The sequence below is a fragment of the Elephantulus edwardii genome, unplaced genomic scaffold (genome assembly GCF_000299155.1).
Source record: "Elephantulus edwardii isolate Elephantulus edwardi_28Jun2011 unplaced genomic scaffold, EleEdw1.0 scaffold00269, whole genome shotgun sequence".
Lineage (NCBI taxonomy): Eukaryota > Metazoa > Chordata > Mammalia > Macroscelidea > Macroscelididae > Elephantulus > Elephantulus edwardii.
The window spans coordinates 2,313,755-2,334,285 of NW_006400019.1; the positions used below are offsets into that span (position 1 = coordinate 2,313,755).

Sequence of the window (20,531 nt, forward strand, 5' to 3'; positions counted from 1 at the left end):
AAATAGGCAGGAGAGGAAGCCACTGAGGTACAGCAGCTAAAGAGTGTCTTGGTGAGTGTCTCTTTCTACCCTTTGACTCTTACTTACATGGGAGTAAGTGGATGGGGCAGAACATTCAAGTCAGTAACACTCTAGGGTTTTGGTAATGTTAACTTTGTATAGAAGTGTTGGACTGGAATTACGAGATCACAGCTAGCCTGGCCACAGGTGTCTGTCTGCTTCTGTCTTGACTAGTCTTATGCACTGTGAAGTCAAAACGGATTCATAGTTGACTCCCCGGCAGGTTTTCAGAGGCAGTGAATTGCACAGGAGGGGGGTGTTCATCTTTCTCTCATAAGGCAGCTGGTGGATGCGAACCATGTGCCTTTGGGTTGACAGTGTAACACCTAAGCCACCAACACAACTATTATGCCATAACTTATGAAGAGCAAATCTCCAGCCACGTTTCTCCAGTTCTGAATTTGCTATCACTCTAGATACCATTTAGCCAGTGGGAAGCTCTTGATTTTGCCCCACTTCTCTTTGAACTTATGCTGTGCTCAACTTGACTGGCTAATGTGTGAAAATATCTATTTAAATGAATAAGGATTTCTGGACACATCGTACCATCTTTTGTAAAGAATCTGTCATATTCATTCCCTTTTCTCTCTTGTCATGTTTTTGGAGACAAGGAACTCATTATCACATGCCAAGACTCAATACTAGTAACATATCTCTTGGACACATTCTCTGCCCACAAGCATTCACAGATCAATGCAAGGGACACACATGAGGTGGACAAGTGTAAGTACTGAACGCTTGGGTAGTGCTGAATACCCCAAAGACTGGTGGTTCACTCTCACCCACAAAGCTTCAGAATCGATTTCTGGAGGGTCGCAGCCTTGGAATATCCTGTGGAGCAGTTCACCTTTGCGTACGTCCGTCAAAATCAACATGCCAGCAACCAACGACAGTGGCAACAAGAACTGGCATGTCATATACTGAGGTAGGTCTAAGGTCCTACACAATGCTAGATCCCCTGGAAAGGTATCTAAACAACCGTGATCAAGGAAGTAGGGACATGTAAGAGGAGACATGCAGAATGGACAGGAACTAGCCAGTCAAGGAGATGAGACAGAGAAAGAACAAAGATGTATATGCCAGTCTCCGATCAACGTTTATGAAGATGAGAAAGTGCATTTATTCCAGTACAGGATCAGGGTGCAGAGCGAGGCATCAAGGAGGAAAGCACTAGCTAAATTGACGAGCTGTTCGAATTAAGTACCACAAATATATGCTAATGGTCAGATAGTGGATCTCAAAGTCTGGCACGTGGTCTAGGAGCAGCAATACAGTGTGGAATTAGTTAGAAATGACATTCTAAGTCCCATTCTAAGACCTAAGGAGTGAGAAACTCAGCACTCCATATTTTAATAAGCCCTCTCATGATTCTCATGCCTCTAATGCTTTAGAGTCTAAGGATTCAAGTAGAATGCAACGATGTACAATGTAATCATATCTGGGCACTTCTGACTTTTATCTGAGTGAAAATGAGAGAAGAAATAGTTTTTCAGATGCTCAGAGTCCTCCCAACTAGAGTAACATCATCATTAATGGGGAGGTTTTTGAAGTTGTCAGTTGTTTTGCTTTACTTGGATCCACAATCAGAACCAATGGAAGCAGCAGTCAAGAAATGAAAAGACACAATACACTGGGAAAATCTGCTGCCAAGAATCCCTTTAAAGTGCTGAAGAGTAAGGATATAAGTTCAAAAACTAAAGTGCACCTGACTCAAAATTATTTTCAATTGCTTCATATACATGTAAACACTGGACAATGACTAGAGAAGATTGAAGAAGAATGGATGATTTTGAACTTTATACAATATAGGTGACCCGGGAGGACATTATGCAGAGTGAAATATAGCAGTCACGAAAGGACAAATACTGCATAACATCACTGTTATAAAACAAGACTGACATGGGGGATTGAGGGGAAACTAGGAAAAGAGTGGATAGATAATGAACACTACACTGGAACAGATGAAGGGAAGAGCTGTTTAAAAGGAATCTATCATTAGGCATCATTTGTGTGACAACAGCCCAGAATGAGAGGTACATAGCAAAGTGGCCGGGGGAGGGGAGAGGGAGGAAATTATGCAACAAGGAATGAATGTTTTGGTTTTTTTTGTTTGTTTGTTTGTTTTTTTAAATTTAGGTTGTTTATTTTTCATTTCAATGAACATCTACAGAGATTTTGGGATTCCATTCATTCATTGTTGCACCCTTCTCCCCACACAAACCCCTCCCCCCTCCCCCCCCATTTGCTCCTCTCCTTGAAAAGCAAAAGGAATGAATGTTTTTTAAAAACTGTGGTGGGGGGTAGGGAGGAAAATATGCAACAATGAATGAATGAAAAGCCAACTTTTCTGTAAAGTTTTTGGACTGCCAAAAAACCTTGCATGATGAATAACCAGAGTGTCCTTCATCTCATACTCTCCTAGCATGTTGTCAGGAGAGGCCAGTTCCTAGAAAGGAACATCATGCTTGGAAAGGCGGAGGGTCAGTGAAAGAAAGGGAGCCTCTCATTGAGGTGGATTGACACACAGACAGCAGAGCAGAGGTTGTGAGGATAGTGTAGGTGCAGGGCCACCTAACAGTGACAGCAGCAGCAGCATGAGGGAGAACACTCGCCTCAAGCCTGGAGAAATCAATCTGCCCCCATCACTTGTGCCCCTTATATCTCTCAAAAGTCATATCTCTCTCAAGAGAAAGAATCTTTGCTGTTGCTGAGAGCTGTCCGTACTAGAGAGACTCAGCCCATCCCTGCCAGATGACTCCAGTTCTTCACATTTCATTCCTTCATGACATCTGCTTCTAATATGAAGCCCTGGGAGAAGCAACAGACCTGGGACCCAGCATACAGCCTGAACAAAGCAGGAGCACACCAAATGTGGATGCAAAGGAATCTAACTTTCCTGCGAGGCACTGTGGGCCGGATTAACACATCCACTCACAACTGAGGAGACACACCTGCTCCAAGTCTCAGAGCTGGCAAGTGAGGGAGCAAAGGACAGTCCTGCTTAGGGCCCGGCCTGAAGCTCTGTCAGTGAGACCAGTGGACTTCAAACAGTGTTTCTCCAGAAGAATTTTGTAAAGCTATGTCTCTTTCACATAAGTTTTTACTAGGCTTTGCATTTTTTTTTTTAGGCTTTGATTGTTGCAAAGCTATATGATTTCTAGTTCACTGTAAATATTTCTGCTTTAAAATTATCCCTTCCTTAGCAAAGCTTCATTTACCCTCAGAGAGGTCGTTCCTTTTGTCAAGGACAGGCAGGCACTAAGGTTATACAGCTTTCCAAAAGCCACCGACAGCCACTGTGAGATCCTCTGGGAAAGGTTGGTGTGTCCTACAGCATGGAACAGGCTACTTCGGAATGCAAGCATTTTTCATTACTAGCAGGCAGAAGTCAACTTCATGCAGATATGCTTAAGTGAGTGGGCTTACCCTCTGTTCTGGAGCTCCTGCACATTTGGATATGGCCAACACCAGGCCCATGGAAAAGATCCCACTCAGCATGCTCTTCATTATAGCTTATAAAAAGCCAGAGAAAGGTTTACATCCAGAACCATTCTAGTATGTTTATCAGAGAGAGGAAGAGGGGAGCAGAAAATGAATTGATCATAAACATTTATTAAGATGGCTTAAGGGAAAGACTATCAGACAATCACAGTAAAAAAACCAAAAAGGCTCCACTGGGCACAAAGTTCCACGGGTGGCATTTAGTTCCAAAATGACGTTTCCGACATGTGGACATAAGAGGTCTCATCATGGGATGGACTGAGCCGCTGTTCCAGGTTTATAGTCAGGTGTCCTGTACCAAATAAACACACTTTTTCAGGGATGCTGGAGAAAATGAGTAAAGCACTAAGGGACACGTTCTGATTTAGAGACATGCTTTGCTTTTCGGAGAAGAAAGATGCTTTTGTATGAATATGATGAGGTTTTCTTAACTCTTTTTTAAAAACAGTACATTTCCATGCAGTAAGTGTTTTTGGACGCCCATGAAGTCCTCACTTACCCAGCACATTGATGTGATCTCTGCTTATGAAGGGACTTTTCTTGCGGAGGAAACCATTGCCCCAGTAATCAGTTCTGTCTGTAGTCACTACATTATTTTCTAGTGGCTTCTTCAGGGATGAACTCTTGAAAGGAATTCTCTTCTACATCTGAAAACCAGGGAGGGTGGTAGAGAATGAACTTATGGGCGGAGATGAATATCACTTTTTTCCCAGGAGTGTAGACTAAATTTCACCACTTTTCCATTACTATCACCTTTTCCTAAGTAGTTCATCCCCAGATTCTGAGGTCTACACGGGGCTAATAATACAAGAGACATCCCTTCTGGAATAAACTTGCAGCGGACTTCTGGAAGCTGGATGATGCCAAGAGAATCACCTAAATCTGAGTTACTGGTTGTCCTTCTTTGCAGCCATTCAGGACTGCAGTGAAGTCCCATTATAGCCAATAGGAAAGCCCACTCTTGTTACTAGGGGCATGAAAGCAGAGTGGTAATTGGTCTGTCTCCAGCTAGATTCATACTCTAGGAAGACATGCTTTTCAGAGATCTGTTTCTAATCCTATCTTTCCAACCAACAATTGAGTTGAGAGGAGAATCGATTTGGGAATAACCTCTGCTGGCCTTATTAAACATGGAGAGATTTAGGATAGACAAAAGGAGCTTGTTAACCTCAGGGGACACAATTAGAGTCTTATGCCAGCCATAATAATGAATCGGTGGGTCGACTCTGTGGACAGTCACAGATGTTAAGGTTTCTGGTAGAGCAAACAGACTATCCACATGGGGGCTTAGAGGGAGGAGGGAAGAATTACAATAACAAGCCAATGTTGCAACCTTGCAGCCTGATGCACAGGCCTCTGAAGGTCTTGCTCAACATGCCATTTCTGTTCCTTTCGGTAATGACTAACTTGTCCACATACAAAGATTATTAGACTTTCATCATTCCCTATGCACCTGCTCTGTCTGTGTCTGCCTTGAGGGAGGCACAACACAGCAAGAGTTTCTAGATTAATGTTAATAGACGTATGCTTGGAAGGAAAACTTTATAGTTGGTGGAAGAATATTAGACCGCTTATTTCTGTAGTTCTGTTGTCAGCACCTGGCCTAGTTTTCACTGCTGATGTTGAACTTCTCCAATGACTTCTTCAACAGATGTAATCTATTTGATTTCATCAGGGGATCCATGTCTGTAGTCTACATTTATGTTTCTTAGAAAAGGTATTTTCTATGAATACATCATTTATTGTGCAGAATTCTATCATTCTATCCCAAGCTTCATTTCTGTCACCAAATCTATGTTTTCCGACTACTGATCCTTCTTTATTGTTCCCAACTTTTGTATTCCAGTCATCCATTATTATTAATGCATCTTGGTTATGCATTCAATTTGTGACTGCAAAAATTGGTAGAAATCATGTATTTTCTCCTCTTTGGCTCTTGTTCTTGGTGTATAAATTTGAATGATAGTAGTTTTTACAGGTCTTTCTTGTATGTGTATGGATAGTATCCTGTCACTCACAATATTATAGTTCAAGATGGATCTAGAAATGGCCTTTTAAACTATGAAAGCGACCCTGTTTTTCCTCACCTTTTCATCTCCTGTGTAGGAGATCATATGATAATTGGATTCAAAATGTCCATGCCCATTGTGGCTGACCTTGAGGAGAATGGGAATCTCCGAACACTTAATTGTGCCCATGCAAAGCCTATACTCAGACCAGGAAGCAGTCCTCAGAACAGAGAAGGAAACACTGCATGGTTCAAAATCAGAAAATGTGTGTGTCAGGGATGCGTCCTGCCTCCATAACTTTTCAATCTGTGTGCAGAACAGATCATTCAGGAGGCAGAGCTTTATGAGGAGGAATGTGGCATCAGGATTTGAGGAAGACTCACCAACAACATGTGTTATGCAGTGACACAACCTTGCTTCCTGAAACTGAGGAAGACCTGAAGTGCTTGCTGAAGCACCACTCAATATGGATTGAAGCTCAACATCAAGAAAATAAAGCTTCTCACCTCTGGGCTAATTGGCAGCATCATAATAGATGGAGAAGGGACTTAGCCTAGAGACTAATGTATACCTGATCCTGACCATGGTCTTCACAACTACTGGCTATGCATCAGAGACACTGACAATGACTAAGGATGACAGAAGAAGAATTGATGACTTTGTGGTGCTGGAAAAGTCTTGAACATACCACCATGGACCACCAAGAATACAAGTCTGTCTTGGAGAGGGTCTGTCTTGGAGAGTCTGTCTTGGAGAAACCAAGTCTCTCCTTGGAGGCTAGGATTTTTTTTTAATTTAGTTTGTTTATTTTTCATTTCAATGAACATCTACAGAGATTTTGGAATTCCATTCATTCATTGTTGCACCCTTCTCCCCACACAAACCCCCCCCCCCCCCCCCCCGTTTGCTCCTCTCCTTGAAAAGCAAAAGGAAAACTCCCTCATTGGTACACAATCAGAAACTAGGATTTTGAAGCTCCGTCTCACATCCTTTGGGCATGTGGCCAGGAGGGACCCATCCTTGGAGAAGGACATCATGCTCAGAAGGGTGGAGGAACAGCACAGGAGAGGAAAACTCAAGACTTGTTATTGTTGTTAGGTGCCATTGAGTCGAGTATGACCCAGTGATTTACTCCAGGAATATAAGGATAGATCACTACCCATCTCATTTCATTGCTGTGCAGTAGTAACTGACACCTAGCTTACCTTCCAGTGGGTTTTCAGGAGGCTATAAAATCACATGGGAGAGAATGCCGATTTTTCTCCCTTGGAGCTGCTTGGTAGATTCAAAGAACCAGGAGGCATAACCTTTGTGTTACTAATAGTGCAACTGTCTGTTGTTGTTGTTGTTTTTGTTATGTACTATCAAGTCGGAGCCAAACAACTGGTGGATTTGAACTGCATGCCTTTGAGTGGGCAGTGCAAGTCCTTACCACTAAGTCACCAGGGGTCCATAGATAGAGATGTTGTTGTTGTTTTTATGTATCATCAAGAAGGAACCGCCCAATGGCTAACCGTCTAGCGGGTTTTCAGAGGCAATAAATCACATGGAAGAAGAATACCCATCTTTTTTTCTGTGGAGAAGCTGGTAGATTCCAACCATGTGCCTTTGGGTTGGCAGTGCAGCTCCTTACCACTAGGCCACCAGAGCTCCCTATAGATATATATGTTGTTATTAGGTGTTATTGAGTTAGGTATAACCTATACTAAAATTGGAACGATACAAAGAAGATTAGCATGGCCCCTCTGCAAAGATGACATGCAAATTCGTGAAGCGTTCCATATTTTTGCGTTTGAGATGGCTAGGTTGGCACAGGGTAGAACAGCATTTAGAGCTCTTGTACATAGGGTCACTATGAGTCGCAAGCGACTCGATGGCACATAACAACAACAAATGACCTATAGAAACCTTATGAACAACAGATCTGAACCCTGTCCTATCCTGTGCCATCTTCACACTTCTGGACACATTAGAGCACTAGTTGAGGGTCTATTGTTCCAATGGTGAGATTTTTGTTTTCCTGATGTCGGGATGTAACTCATACTGAAGGCTGTAGTCTTGGATCTTCTGCAGAAAGCATTTCATATACTTCTCACTTTCAGCAAGTAAATTTTTTGTTTCTAACTCATAGTGAGTGACCTTGTGTCTAACAGAAGGAAACACTGCCTGGTCCTGGCACTGTCCTCACATTTATTGTGATGTTTGGGCTCTACATAAATCCATCTCATCGAGTGTCTTCCTCCTTTTACTTTACTCAGCATTATGTCTCTTTCACTGACCCTATACATTTCCCAGAAAAACGCAGAGACGAGACACATAGAGGAGACACAAAAATAGAGAGACGTAAAGGGAGAAGACAGAAGTTGTAAATCAAGGAATGGCAAAGATTGCCAACAACCATAAGAAACTAGGAGAGAGTCATGAAACATTTTCTCTCAGAGTATCAGAAAGGAATCAACCCGAATGACATGTTATTTCAGATTTCTCACTTCCAGAAGTGTAACTCATTGTCATGGGCTAGCAGTACAACTCCCTACTGACTACACTACCAGAGCTCCCTGAGTTGAATTGTTGAGCCAAAAATGTAAGAAGATAAATAACTGTTGTTGAGATACTCAGTATTGACATTTTATTGTGGTAGCCCTAGGAAGTTGATACAGTCTGATGATGGTTCACTGTTGTTGGCTTATGAAAGGTACAAAAATTGAGTGTATAAGCAAAGGAATTTCATGTGCATTGAAAATTATAAAAAATTCATGGAAGGAAGGGTCTCATATTTGGTTAGAGGTTTTTAAGTGTGAACTAAAGTTCAGAGAAACTAAAGTCCTCAAACTCTGCTTTCACCTTTCCCTCTTTTCTAACTCAGCAATAGTTTGTTTCCCCCTCACAAATAGAACTTTTTAAACAGATTCCTGAACATTGGCTCATAGCCATTAGCTTGTTCACCGTTAGCCCCTGTCTCATTTCCAGTAGCTTTTCCAGAGCTCCCACCTTCACCATGAAGCTCCATGAGTTTGCCCAATTCAAACTTGGGCTTCTTCAGCATTTTTACTTTTCTAAAATACATCCTGGAGAGGACCAATAGACTAGCAAGGCTTTTCTATGTCTCTCTCAGTGCTGTCTGGAATACATTTATTAACCACTTCTTTTTTTTTAATGTTCAATGAGTGTGTTTTATTCTCTCAATATAGCAAACTCATGCTTCAGTTTTAGTAAAAACTGTAATTTGAATACACAGCAATATAATGCAAAGAATTCTTTTTGTCACATAGATAATTTTCCATTTAGTTAAATCAACTGTTTGCAGCTGTCTCAATTGGGATAGATTTCCGTAACTGCCTAGGCTTGAGGCTTCTTTGCAAGTGGCTTTAGGTCGTCAGTGCACGTGGCAATGGTCTCCTTTTCCTGTTGTGTGCAGGTGCTCTGCAGCACATTCTTCTCCACCCAGTCTGTCATGTGCTCGCTCCTTTCTATTCCACACACACAGATGTGGTGATCCAGATGATTCTTAACCTCCTCGTACACTTTGTGCAGCTGTTCTCGGTATGCAACTTCCAAGACCATAGCGATGTTATTCCTTTGAACATCACAAAAGTACTGGCATTTCTGAGCGTCTTGGATGTATTTCATGGAAGTCGGCTTCACCTCTTCGAGTTGAACAATTTTTGGCTCATTAAGTTTAGCAGCAAATTGCCCAATAGAGCTACCATATTTTTTAACTACATAGATAAGCAACCCCACTGTTGCTGTGGTAGAGAAGGTTTCTGGTGGAACCACATATATTTCTTTATCAGAAAATATAAGATAAGCCCAATTCCAAGCATATAAGAACCCGTGACACCAGTTTTAGGTTAAAGAAACTGGAAGACTTTCTCAGGGGTCAGTCCAAAAAGAACTTTTCCTCCACGTTCAGGAAGAGATGGTAGAGGGGCAAGGCTTGTCTGTCCCTTGTGAAAGATCCCTGTGCTTGCAATACTCCTGGGCCTAGGAGGGCTGCATTCTTCAGAGAGGGGGCCATTGCGGCAGCAACAGAAAGTACTGCCCTGGATCAGAGAGACTTCGGCTAGTGATCTTAGCATCTCTGTGACCCTGACAGGAGACAAGATGGCCAATTGAACACTTCTTTTTAAGTCATGTGTCTGCACCGCTCAGGTCATGATTTCCATCATTTTCTTCCATATTTGGTGGACCTGTTGGTGCTGAGCATAAGAGGTCTTCCAAATTTGATTGTTGCTTTTTAAAACTTTTTTAACATCAACACAAAACAGATGAAGCAAATAACAATTGATAGTCTTGATATCAACATGAACTACAATCATGGTCTTCCATTTGGTCTTGAGTAATATCTATGCCATGGAAGTTGGTGAGGCAGGTTTTGCCTTGAACATCCTGAGTAATTAGCTTGGCTTTTCTAAATGCAAATCGGCAAGGCTCACTTCGAAAACGTGACCCTTGAGCCCATCAGATGCAATCTTGGCTCTTTGAGTCCTTGTGACTAGTGTCTTCCCAATAGTTCTTATAGTGAACAGAGCTGGGACGTTTACATCATACCAATCTTTCTTGGAAAATGGATCAACCACTTTCCTCCTGGCTCCTTTTTGCCACCTTTTATGAGGTGCTTGTTCTTGACAACCTCTGTGGTGCTGTGCAGAGAGCCAAAAGGAGCAATAGATTCTTGATGGCTGGTGGTGTCTTCTTTTTGCCATCCGAGTCACTAGGTACAAGAATGAATGTTGTTCATTGAAAGTCCTTAAAATTAATAAAATAAATTTTTCTTTTTTTAAAAAAGGAAAGTCCTGATAATTGTGCTACTATGATGCCAAGTTGGAGAGACCACGCCAGTAGGACTCAATGAGACAGATTGGCATAGTGACACAGTGGACTCAAGCACGAGATTGTGAGATAGGTGTGGGATCTCACAAAAGCAAGGGAGAGAAGCCAATGCCCCGGTCTGTTGTTCAGTGGGTTACTATGAGGGGTAGTAGACTTGATGGCACCTAAAAACAACGAGTCCCTAGAGAAAAACACTGTGTTTGGCAAGGTAGAAGGTTAACAAAAACTAAGAAAAGTCCCTTGGGAGGGACTGGAGAGCATTATGCTGAGTGAACTAACTCAGTTCCACAAGGATAAATATTGTATAAAACCATTATTGTAGAATGATTACAAGGATCCAGGAAGGTGCGAGAGGCTGGAAGCAGAGGGATGTGGATGTGCAAGGGGAGGGAGGAATTAATCATGGGGTTGTACAATTTGATGGGGGCTGTGTGAGGGAAATTGAAAGAATTTGTTTGAATTTGTATTAGAATCTTGTAAATAAACTACTAGAAAATTTTTTAAAAGTATGAAAAAAAGAAGAGTCCCAATGAGACTGAGTGATACAGTGACTACAACAATGAACTCAAGAACATCTGAACAGACCCATTACAAAAGAAGAAATTAAAAAGGTAATAAAACAATTTCCAGCCCAAAAAAGCTCTGGACCAGATGGTTTTATAAGTGAATTTTATCAAACATTCAGAGAGCTGTCACCAATTCTACATAAACTATTTCAGAAAATAGAAAAAGATAGAATTCTCCGAGACTCATTCTATGAAGCAAACATATACTTGATACAAAAGCAAGGAAAAGACACCACCAAAATAGAAAACTATAAGCCAATAGCTCTTATGAACATAGATGCAAAAATCCTGAATAAAATCCTGGCCAATAGAATCCAACAATACAGAAAAAAAAAATTCAACATGGCCAAGTGGGATTCTTAACAGGTATGCAAGGATGGTTCAACTTAAGAAAAACAGTGGAATTCATCCTATAAACAAAGCAAAGAACAAGAACTACATGATCCTATCAATTGATGCAGAAAAGGCTTTGACAAAATCCAACACCCTTTCATTATTATAACACTCAACAAAATAGGATTAGAGAGGAATTTCTTCAACATAGTAAAAAGTATATACACAAACCCGAGAGCCAATGTTGTTCTCTATGGAGAGAGGTTAAAGGAATTCCCTTTAAGAACAGGAACTAGGCAAGGATGCCCACTGTCACCTCTCTTTTTCAATATTGTATTGGAAGTCTTAGCGATAGCAATAAGATAAGAGAAGGAAATAAAAGGTATCCAAATTGGCAAAGAGGAGGTAAAATTATCTCTGTATGCAGATGATATGATAGAATACTTAGAAAACCCTAAAGACTCAGCAAGAAAATTACTGGACATGGTTGGCCATTTCAGCAAATTGGCAGGATGTGAGATCAACATACAAAAATCAGTTGGATATCTCTACAGTGACAAAGAGAATACGGAGCCGGAGCTAAGAAAAACAATACCCTTCACAATAGCTAATCAATCACAAGATTAAATACCTGGGAGTAAATCTAACCAGAAGCACAAAGAATCAATTCAAAGAAAATTACAAAATATTACTACAAGAAAAAAAAAGAGACCTGGAGAAATGGAAATATATTCCTTGCTCATGGATAGGAAGACTCAATATTGTGAAAATGACAATACTACCAAAAGCAATTTACATGTTCAAGGAAATCCCAATACAAATACCAATCCCATTCTTCAACGAGATGGAAAAGGCAATCTCCAATTTCATTTGGAATGGAAAGAGGCCCCGAATAAGCAAAGCACTCCTTAAGAAGAGAAACAAGGTAGGAGGCATCTCACTCCCTGATTTCAAATCCTACCATACTGATGGGGTGGTCAAGACAGCGTGTTACAAAAGGACAAATATTGCATGGTGCCACTGTTGTAAAATGGGACTGATATCAGGGTTGGGGTAAGACTGAGAAAAACTGGATAAATTGTGTATACTGCACTGAAACAGATGAGGGAGTGAATAATTCAAAAGCGATGTATGATAGGGTATTATGGTTATCACACTAGTCCACAATTAAGGTTGCATAGTGGAATTTACTTGGGGCGGTGGGAGGGGTGTGGGGGGATTGTGTCCCAGGGAGGGAGTGTTTCTTTTACTTTTGAAAGAGAGGAGCGAACTGGGGGGGGGGAGGGGGGAGAGAGAAGTGCAGCAATGAATGAATGGAAATCCAAAATCTCTGTAAATGTTCATTAAAATTATTTTTTAAAAAAAGACAGCATGTTACTGGTACTATGACAGACATATAGATCAATGGGATAGAATCGAGAATCCAGAAATCAACCCATCTACCTATGGTCAACTGAATTTTGACAAGGAGATTAAATCAGTCAAGTGGGGAAACGACAGCCTTTTTAACAAATGGTGCTGGCAAAATTGGAAAACTATCTGCAGAAAACTCAAACAAGATCCACACCTCACTCCATACACAAAAACCAACTCAAAGTGGATCAAGGATGTAGGACTAAAACCAAGGACTATAAACTTCATTTTAAAAAAAAAAAGCTTGGAAGAACTTTAGAAATCCTAATCCACAACATAAACAGTCTTCCAAGCATCCTAAAAATCTACAACCAGGAGAAGATAAAATAGATGAATGGGACCTTCTAAGAATCAGATCCCTACGTACATCCAAAAACTTCTCCAACAAGGTAAAAGGGAAGCCACAGACTGGGAAAAAGTATTTTGTAATGACATGTCTGATAAGGGATATATATATATATATATAATTTATAAAATATATGAGCACCACAATAAGATAAAGGTAAATAATCCAATTGAAAAATGGACACAGGATATGAATAGACACTTCACCAAAGAAGACATTCAGATGGCCAACAAATGCATGAAGAAATGTTCAAAATCCCTAGCTCTAAGAGAGATGCAAATCAAAACAACTATGAGATATTGTCTCACCCCAGAAAGAACAAAATTTAACAGAACAGCAAACAACAAATGCTGGAGAAACTAGAACCCTTTTTTACTGTTGGTGGGAGTGTAAAATGATGCAACCACTATAGAAGGCCGTATGGCGCTTTCTCAAAAAGTTGCAAATAGAGATGCCATTTGATCCAGCAATTCCACTCTTGGGAATATACCCTAAGGAAACCATAACTGCCACCCAAGCAGACATATGCACACCCATGTTTATTGTGGCTTTATTCACAATAGCAAAAAGTTGGAAACAACCCAAGTGCCCATCAACAAACTAATGGATAGAGAAGCTGTGCATTATTCACGCAATGGAATTCTATGCTGCATTGAAAAACAAAGAACTCATGAAATATTATGCAAAATGGGTGACCCTGGAAGACAACATGCTGAATGAAATATCTCAGTGACAAAGGGACAAATACTGCATAGTGCCATTGTTGTAAAACGGGACTGACATTGGGGTTGGTCGGAGACTGAGAAAGATGGGATAAATTATGTATACTTCATTGAAACAGATGAGGAAGACAACTGTTTAAAAGGGATATATGATTTTTTGTTATTGTCATGAGAGGAGTCCAGAATGAAGGCTACATAGTGGAGTGGACTTCGGGGGGAGGGATTATATAATTATATAATATAATTATATTATGAAAGAGTTTTTCTTTTACTTTTCAAAGAGAAGAGTGAACTGGAGGGAGGGGTCGGCAGGGAGAAAAGTGGAACAAAGAATGAATGGAAATAATAATTTAAAAAACCAATCAAACAATGAACTCAGATATATTTTAACTCAAACATGTAATAATTGTTAGAGTGGCACAGGCAGTTCGTTCTGTGGTGCATAGGGTTGCTATGAATCAGAACAAACCTGATGGCACCTAACACGACTAACGCAACAGCAATAAAGAATGTCTGACTTGTGCATTGTGTTCTATCAAGATCTATCAACATGGAATCAAATAGAAAATAGCATTTGGACGGTTAGATAAGAATCTTAGAAAGCAGTAAAGGAGGGGTATAAAAGGTTGCACTGAACTGCACATGTAGCAACTTGTCATATGAAGGTATATTTTGCATATATCCTCAGCAAGAACAATTAAATAAAAATTTTCTTTTAAAACTCAACAATATCTAACCTTTGTCCTTTATTTGCTATATTTAGAAGATAAGGGAATGTCCTGACACAGGCAGAATTTTATCACCAGAACTCAGCTGGGAACAGCATCTGAGGGGTGAGCTCCTGAGCTGTAACAGCTTTTAGAGTTTGCTAAAGTCTCATCTGTGGTGCCCTATTTCAAAGTGCCAGGTTTACATGTAAAACCTCAGTATCAAGTACTCCCTTTGGGTAACTTTGGCACTAAACTGAGGATGTGTTATACCCCCACAGCCTCCATGACCTCTATGTTCACACAGTGGTGTGTCTTCAGCTCTTGCTAAATTTCTGAGGCCTTGACCTCTGCCTCCAGGTCTGGTCTCTCCTCTGGCTCCCTAGCGTCTCTCAGTAGCTTCCTTACGAGGCCTTTTGTTTCCTAGGTTGGTCTCATTCACGTGTAAGGCAATATTGAGTCACGGAGTTTCCCCAAGGCCTGTTCCATTGGGTGCCCATGGTGCCAAGGTGTCCCTGGCCCTCATCTCCATGAAAATGCAGGAGAGTTTTCATTTTATAAAATGTGGCCAAGAGGAAAGAGGGGCTAGAGAAAAGGAAGAGGGAGGGGAAGGGGCTGGAGAGCTGTCGTGCGCTCACCCGCATTGGACACCTTAAAACCCTCTTTTGAGACTGTTCATAGACAGAAGTGGCTGGAACAATTCAAGGGAGCTTTTATATGACTCTCAGCTCAAACAGAGCTAGTTGCAGGGCTAGGGAGAAGGCTTTGTCTTGATTCAGAGTCTGGCATGAACTCAAAGACTTTGTCCCTGTTGCTGATGAGGCGTGGGAATGGCTTGGGAAGGGGTTTCTGCATTCCTAGAAAGGATAGTCGTGGTGAGGGGCCAATGCAAGGGAAGAAGAGAGAGCTGAGGTCATCAGCACGGTGGCCTGGGCTGGAGGAAGAAGCTGTGGACATGCTTTGCATAGGTATAGACAGCTGGGTTACATGTGCATCAGCAGTGGTCAGCCTGAAGGTGAAGTGGAGAGAGGTGTTAGGACTCTGATTATACAAATAAGAGTTGGAAGGTCTGAGAATTCAGACTATGTAGCCTTTTGGCCATTCAAAGAATCCCATTGTCACAGCAGTGGGCAGAGCCCTAAGTGGCCACCAGTCTGGGGCTCCATCCCCCACTTTACACACGTTTCTAGCAGAAATAGCTCAGCTGATAGCACCCAAGGAAACCTGTCCATTTACCAGCCTGGTGAGGCCTGTTACCAAGCTAGTGATCCTAAAATGAGAATGTGCAATCTCAGCTCATCCTAGTTAAATAGTATTTTAAAAATATGTTTAAAAAAATCTCAGCACCGTCCAGTTGGAACTGACTCACACTTGACTTTCCACAGAAGAGATTGGATTTGAACCACCAAAGAGGCACAGCCTTTGGGATATCTGCGCATCTCCCGGAACTGGAAGGGGCTCCATTATCAGAATTTCACAAATAAAGTCTAAGTAATTGGGTTTTTGTTTGGGTTCAGCTTTTTTCCAACTCTGTGCCCTGGGTAAGACACTCCCCTTGGTGAAGGTATGGCCCCCTTCCTGAGGGCCTTTACTACTATTTAATGCAGGTCACAGAGCAGGGCAGCTTCTCTAAGGACACTCCCTTGCAAGCAGCCACCAGGCAATACTTCTGAGGACGGCTCCCTGTGGTCCAGAGAGGTTGGCAAGCCATCATCTGGGCTTCAGAAGACGGCATTGCTGAGAGTGGCCTCCTCACGCCCACCCTGCTTCCCTGAAAATGGGGTGCCAATCCTGCCCAGACTTCTCACCAACAGCAGACCAGGTAACAGACGTGCCAAGAGGCTTTCCTCCCCAGCATCCCGCTCTACCTGTTGATCTGGCATCTCCCAGGCAGCCCCAACTCTTTGCCAACGGTGTTCAGACGCTGCGCACTGGAAGACTGAGGAATGAGAAGCTACTTCAAGGCCCAAGTTAGGAAGGATTATTACAAGCTATTTCCAGGTGGTTTTTGTTACCATGTGTTCCTTTTTATTCAATTATAACGAGTTAAATTGTAATGCATCCCCATGAAATACAGCAGTTAAAGAGACTGAGGCAAACCGGTGTGTGCTGACTGAAGCACTGGCAGATAGGTTCTTAAGTGGAAGCCATCTGAGCAGTAAGTTTGCAGACTACAGTTCCATTTAAATGTTCAACGTGTGAGTGTGTGTATGTGTGTGAGTGCCCTGAGTGTGTATGCAGATGTGTGTGTGGGTGTGTGGAGGTGTTAATATGTGTGTGCATGTGTGCGTGTATATATTTGTGTACATAAGTGTATGTGTATGAATGCATATTCTTGTGCATGCATGTTTATATGTGTGTTGATTTGTGTGTGTACATTTTGGTTGTAAGTGTTCAGGTGTTTACAATGTAGATTACATATTATACACACAGGTGTGTGGGTAAATATGCATGCATGTATGTGAGGGTTATTAAGTGTGTAAGCACTTCCATGTGTGTATGAGAGTGTGTGCATGTGTGGTTTTGCATGTGCACAGGTGTTTATATGCCTGGAACAAAGAGAGAAGGAAATGAAGCACATGGCTAAGCCTTGTTATATATGGGGGCCGAAGCAAGCCTTGAGCTTCCTTCTAAACATGAGACTCATATGTGACTCTGCTATCCAGGCTTTTCAGCATGCTCAAGGTTTATGGTACTCCAGTGCCTCTGCACTGGCACAGGGGGTAAAGCGGAAGTGAGATGGTATAGCTGAGACCAAAGGGACAGGTCCAGAGAAGACTCAAACCTGTCACAAGAGATAGACAGGCTCCTGGGAGAGCGGACAGGGTTGGGGGAAAGGGGTCTCTGTCAGGCACCTGTGACCACAGAGGTGGGAGACATGGTGGAGGGAACCCCTGTCAGGCTGGACAATTTGTCAGGACAGAGACTTTAGGATTCCGGTGTAGGGCTGGATGTGGGTAGGGGATACAGTGAGGAGTGAGCATGTCACCCTCTTGGGATCATTGTGGCTTAAAGCCTTTAATTGTCTGTTACAAAACCAAACCCATTGCTGTCAAGTCAGCTCCAATTCACAGAGAAATTTCATTAGGCTTCCAAGACTGTATACCTTTATAAAGGAAGGAAATGGCTCTGTAATCCTCTCGTAGCGTGGCTGGTGGATCTAAGTTGCTGTCCTTTTGATTAGCAGCACAAGAGACAACGCACTACACCACCAGAATCCTTAGCTGTCTGCTAGGTAAATGAAAACCGAATCAACTCAACATCCCACACAAAGGACTGGGCACCCTGGAACTCCAACCAGCTTTTAAACCAAGTAAAGCTATTTCCAAAGTTGGTTTTCAGGTTTTATTAAACCCATTTTGGGCTTTAATGGCACCAATAAAAATGGCATAGCCTTAACTCCTGTTGATTGCTGGTTTATGAAGTCTCTAGAATCTTTAGAAAGATTGTCATTATAGGGGGATGTGCAAGAAGAAATCAGAGGCTTCTTACTTCATCAGTCCTGTCGCCAAGGCCTCCATGTCCCTCCCACCCAGTGATCCCAGAGGAAGGAGGAAGCAAGCCTCTTCTCTCATCTGGAAAGCTGCCTGGTTTTAGTTCCTTCCCCCACACTCTTGGATAAAGACTATTCAAAGACCACCCCTCCGTTACCCCATTGTCTAGAAAGTTCCTCTTCCTTGTGCCCTCCCCTTTGTCCCCTTTCCCCCTCAGTCCACACACGCTCTTTGAACAATCATGATTTCAACTATCACTAAATGTCCAAGATGTCCTAATCTCACTCATTCTTCAAGTGTATTTGCTAGCTGCTTCCTCTAGGCCAGACCCTGGAGAGAATGGGGATGGCACAGAAATAAGCAAGTATGTTCTGATGTTTCAGCATCCGGACAAGACATCACTGTTGCTATTGTCGAGCTTATAGGCTATTGAGGTCGACAGAAAGACATTCAAAGAATTGTAGGATTTAGCAGCCCTGTGGCTGGGGACCCCTGAGTGCTGTGGCAACTATCTGGTTTAGAGACTCTCTCCTGACTCTGGAAGGGGAAGGCCAGGAACTGGGATCTCTCTGCAATTGTTGTTAGATAGCATCAAATTGAGTACAACTCACAGTGGTGCTATCGATAACCTATGTGAACTGTGCCACAGTCTCTGTGTCAAGCCTTCTTGATGCTGGGCAGACTGAGGAGCACAGTCACAGGGGAGGCAGCAGCTCCTACTCGCTAGACGTCCTTCTCCAGACATTTAGCTCCAGGAACTCCAGAAAGAGGTTACTATAAACAATGCGCAAAGTGGAAAGGGTCTTTAAGATCACCTCGTCAAACCAAGGACCTGAGGTGCTGTATAGTCCATTCGGAGCCGCCCTGGTACCTCAAAGGCCAGCTGTTGGTACATGACAATATGGTGTGATCAGGGGCGCAGGGGCGCCAGGGGAAGGGCAAGCACAGCCAAGGACGACCAAGGAGGGTCCAGCGAGGTTGGGCTCCAGAGGGTGAGGGACAGAAGGGATCAGTGCACGGCCCTAGTTCCCAATGGGGTTCTCCCTCTTCCCTGGGTGCCTGCACCCTGCATCTCAAGAGAGGATGCGCAGCCACCTCCAGTGCGATTTATGACCTCTGACCTGATGAAGGGACAGTGGTAAGTCAATTCAGACCCACAGGCAGTGTGAGACAGCATCATTAAACAGCTCTGACATCAGCTACTTGTTGTTGTTGTTGTGTACTGTAGAGTCAGAATCAATCGATAGCTGACCTTCCAGCGGGTTTTCAGAGACAGTTAATCGCACAGGAGGAGACTGCCCATCCTTCTTCCATGGTGCAGCTGGTGGCCTCGAACCATGAACCTAATCTTTAGACTTTCCTCATCTTGAGTCATATGTTTAGTAACTCAACAGGTACGCCCAGGAGATACCGCAGTGAGCAGTGCTACATTCTCAGGGGCTGGATGGCAGGACCTACAAAGCTCATAGAATGAAAATGAAAGCCAAGTACCGGAAAAGGACGTAGAGGGTCTCCAGAGCCAGCTACCTGCTCACCAGTGCTCCAGGTGCCGTGACCCCGAGAGGTCTATGCAGGGGAGTCAGAATGGAGTCACTGGCAGAAAACGAGACCTTCAGCTCGGAGTTCATTCTCTTGGGCTTCAGGAACCTGCCTGAACTACAGCTCCTCTTTTTTGGAACCTTCTTCATCGTGCATCTCATCACCCTGGCAGGGCACACGACCACCGTGCTCATCACCCTCATTGACTCCTGCCTCCAGACTCCCATGTATTTTTTCCTTCGCAACTTGTCCACCATTGAAATTTGTTACATATTGGTTATTGTCCCCAACATGTTGGCTAACTTCCTGTCTCAGAACCAACGAATGCCCTTCCTGGGGTGTGCCCTGCAAATGCTCCTCTTCATTGCCCTGGGTGGGGCAGAGTGCTTCCTGCTGGCAGTCATGGCCTACGACCGCTTTGTGGCCATCTGCAACCCTCTGCGATACCCACTCATTGTTACTAGAACACTGTGTCTGCAGATGCTGGTGCTGGCTTGTGGCAGTGGGTTTGCGCTATCGCTCGCCCTCACCACGCTGATCTTCCTGCTGCCCTTCTGCCAGTCCCATGAAATCAACCATTTCTTCTGTGACATCCCTGCTGTGCTATTCCTGGCCTGTTCTGACACTCGCGCCAACGAGATTGCTGTCTTCCTTGTCTGTATGCTCATCCTGTTGATTCCCTTCCTGCTGATCCTGCTTTCCTATGGATTTATAATTGCCGCCATCCTCAGAATCCACTCGGCAGAGGGCAGAAGCAAAGCCTTCTCCACGTGTGCCGGACACTTACTGGTCTCTGTTCTGCACTATGGCTGTGCAATATTCATCTACATTCGCCCCAAGTCCTGTTACACTCCAGAACAAGACAAAATTGTGTCCCTAATCTACACCAATGTAACCCCCATGCTTTACCCAATGATCTATTGTCTCAGGAACCAGGAAGTCAAGGGTGCTCTCAGGCGACTCCTGCAGAACCACAATCAGATGCAATGCCAGCTCAACACTGGTTGA

General features: G+C 42.9%; 1 protein-coding gene and 1 pseudogene across 1 annotated transcript; one reads left to right on the top strand and one right to left on the bottom strand.

The window, feature by feature from the left end:
- Nucleotides 1-8,909: 8,909 nt before the first annotated feature.
- On the bottom strand, nucleotides 8,910-18,011 carry LOC102852877 (annotated as a pseudogene).
- A 1,557-nt stretch (nucleotides 18,012-19,568) lies between these two features.
- LOC102853297 (olfactory receptor 10Q1-like) lies at nucleotides 19,569-20,531 on the top strand. The gene has a single exon (XM_006899997.1). The coding sequence runs from the start codon at nucleotides 19,569-19,571 to the stop codon at nucleotides 20,529-20,531; it is 963 nt and encodes a 320-aa protein (XP_006900059.1).

Coding starts and splice junctions, on each gene's coding strand:
- LOC102853297 (XM_006899997.1), top strand. CDS start 19,569: ATGGAGTCACTGGCAGAAAACGAGACCTTCAGCTCGGAGTTCATTCTC.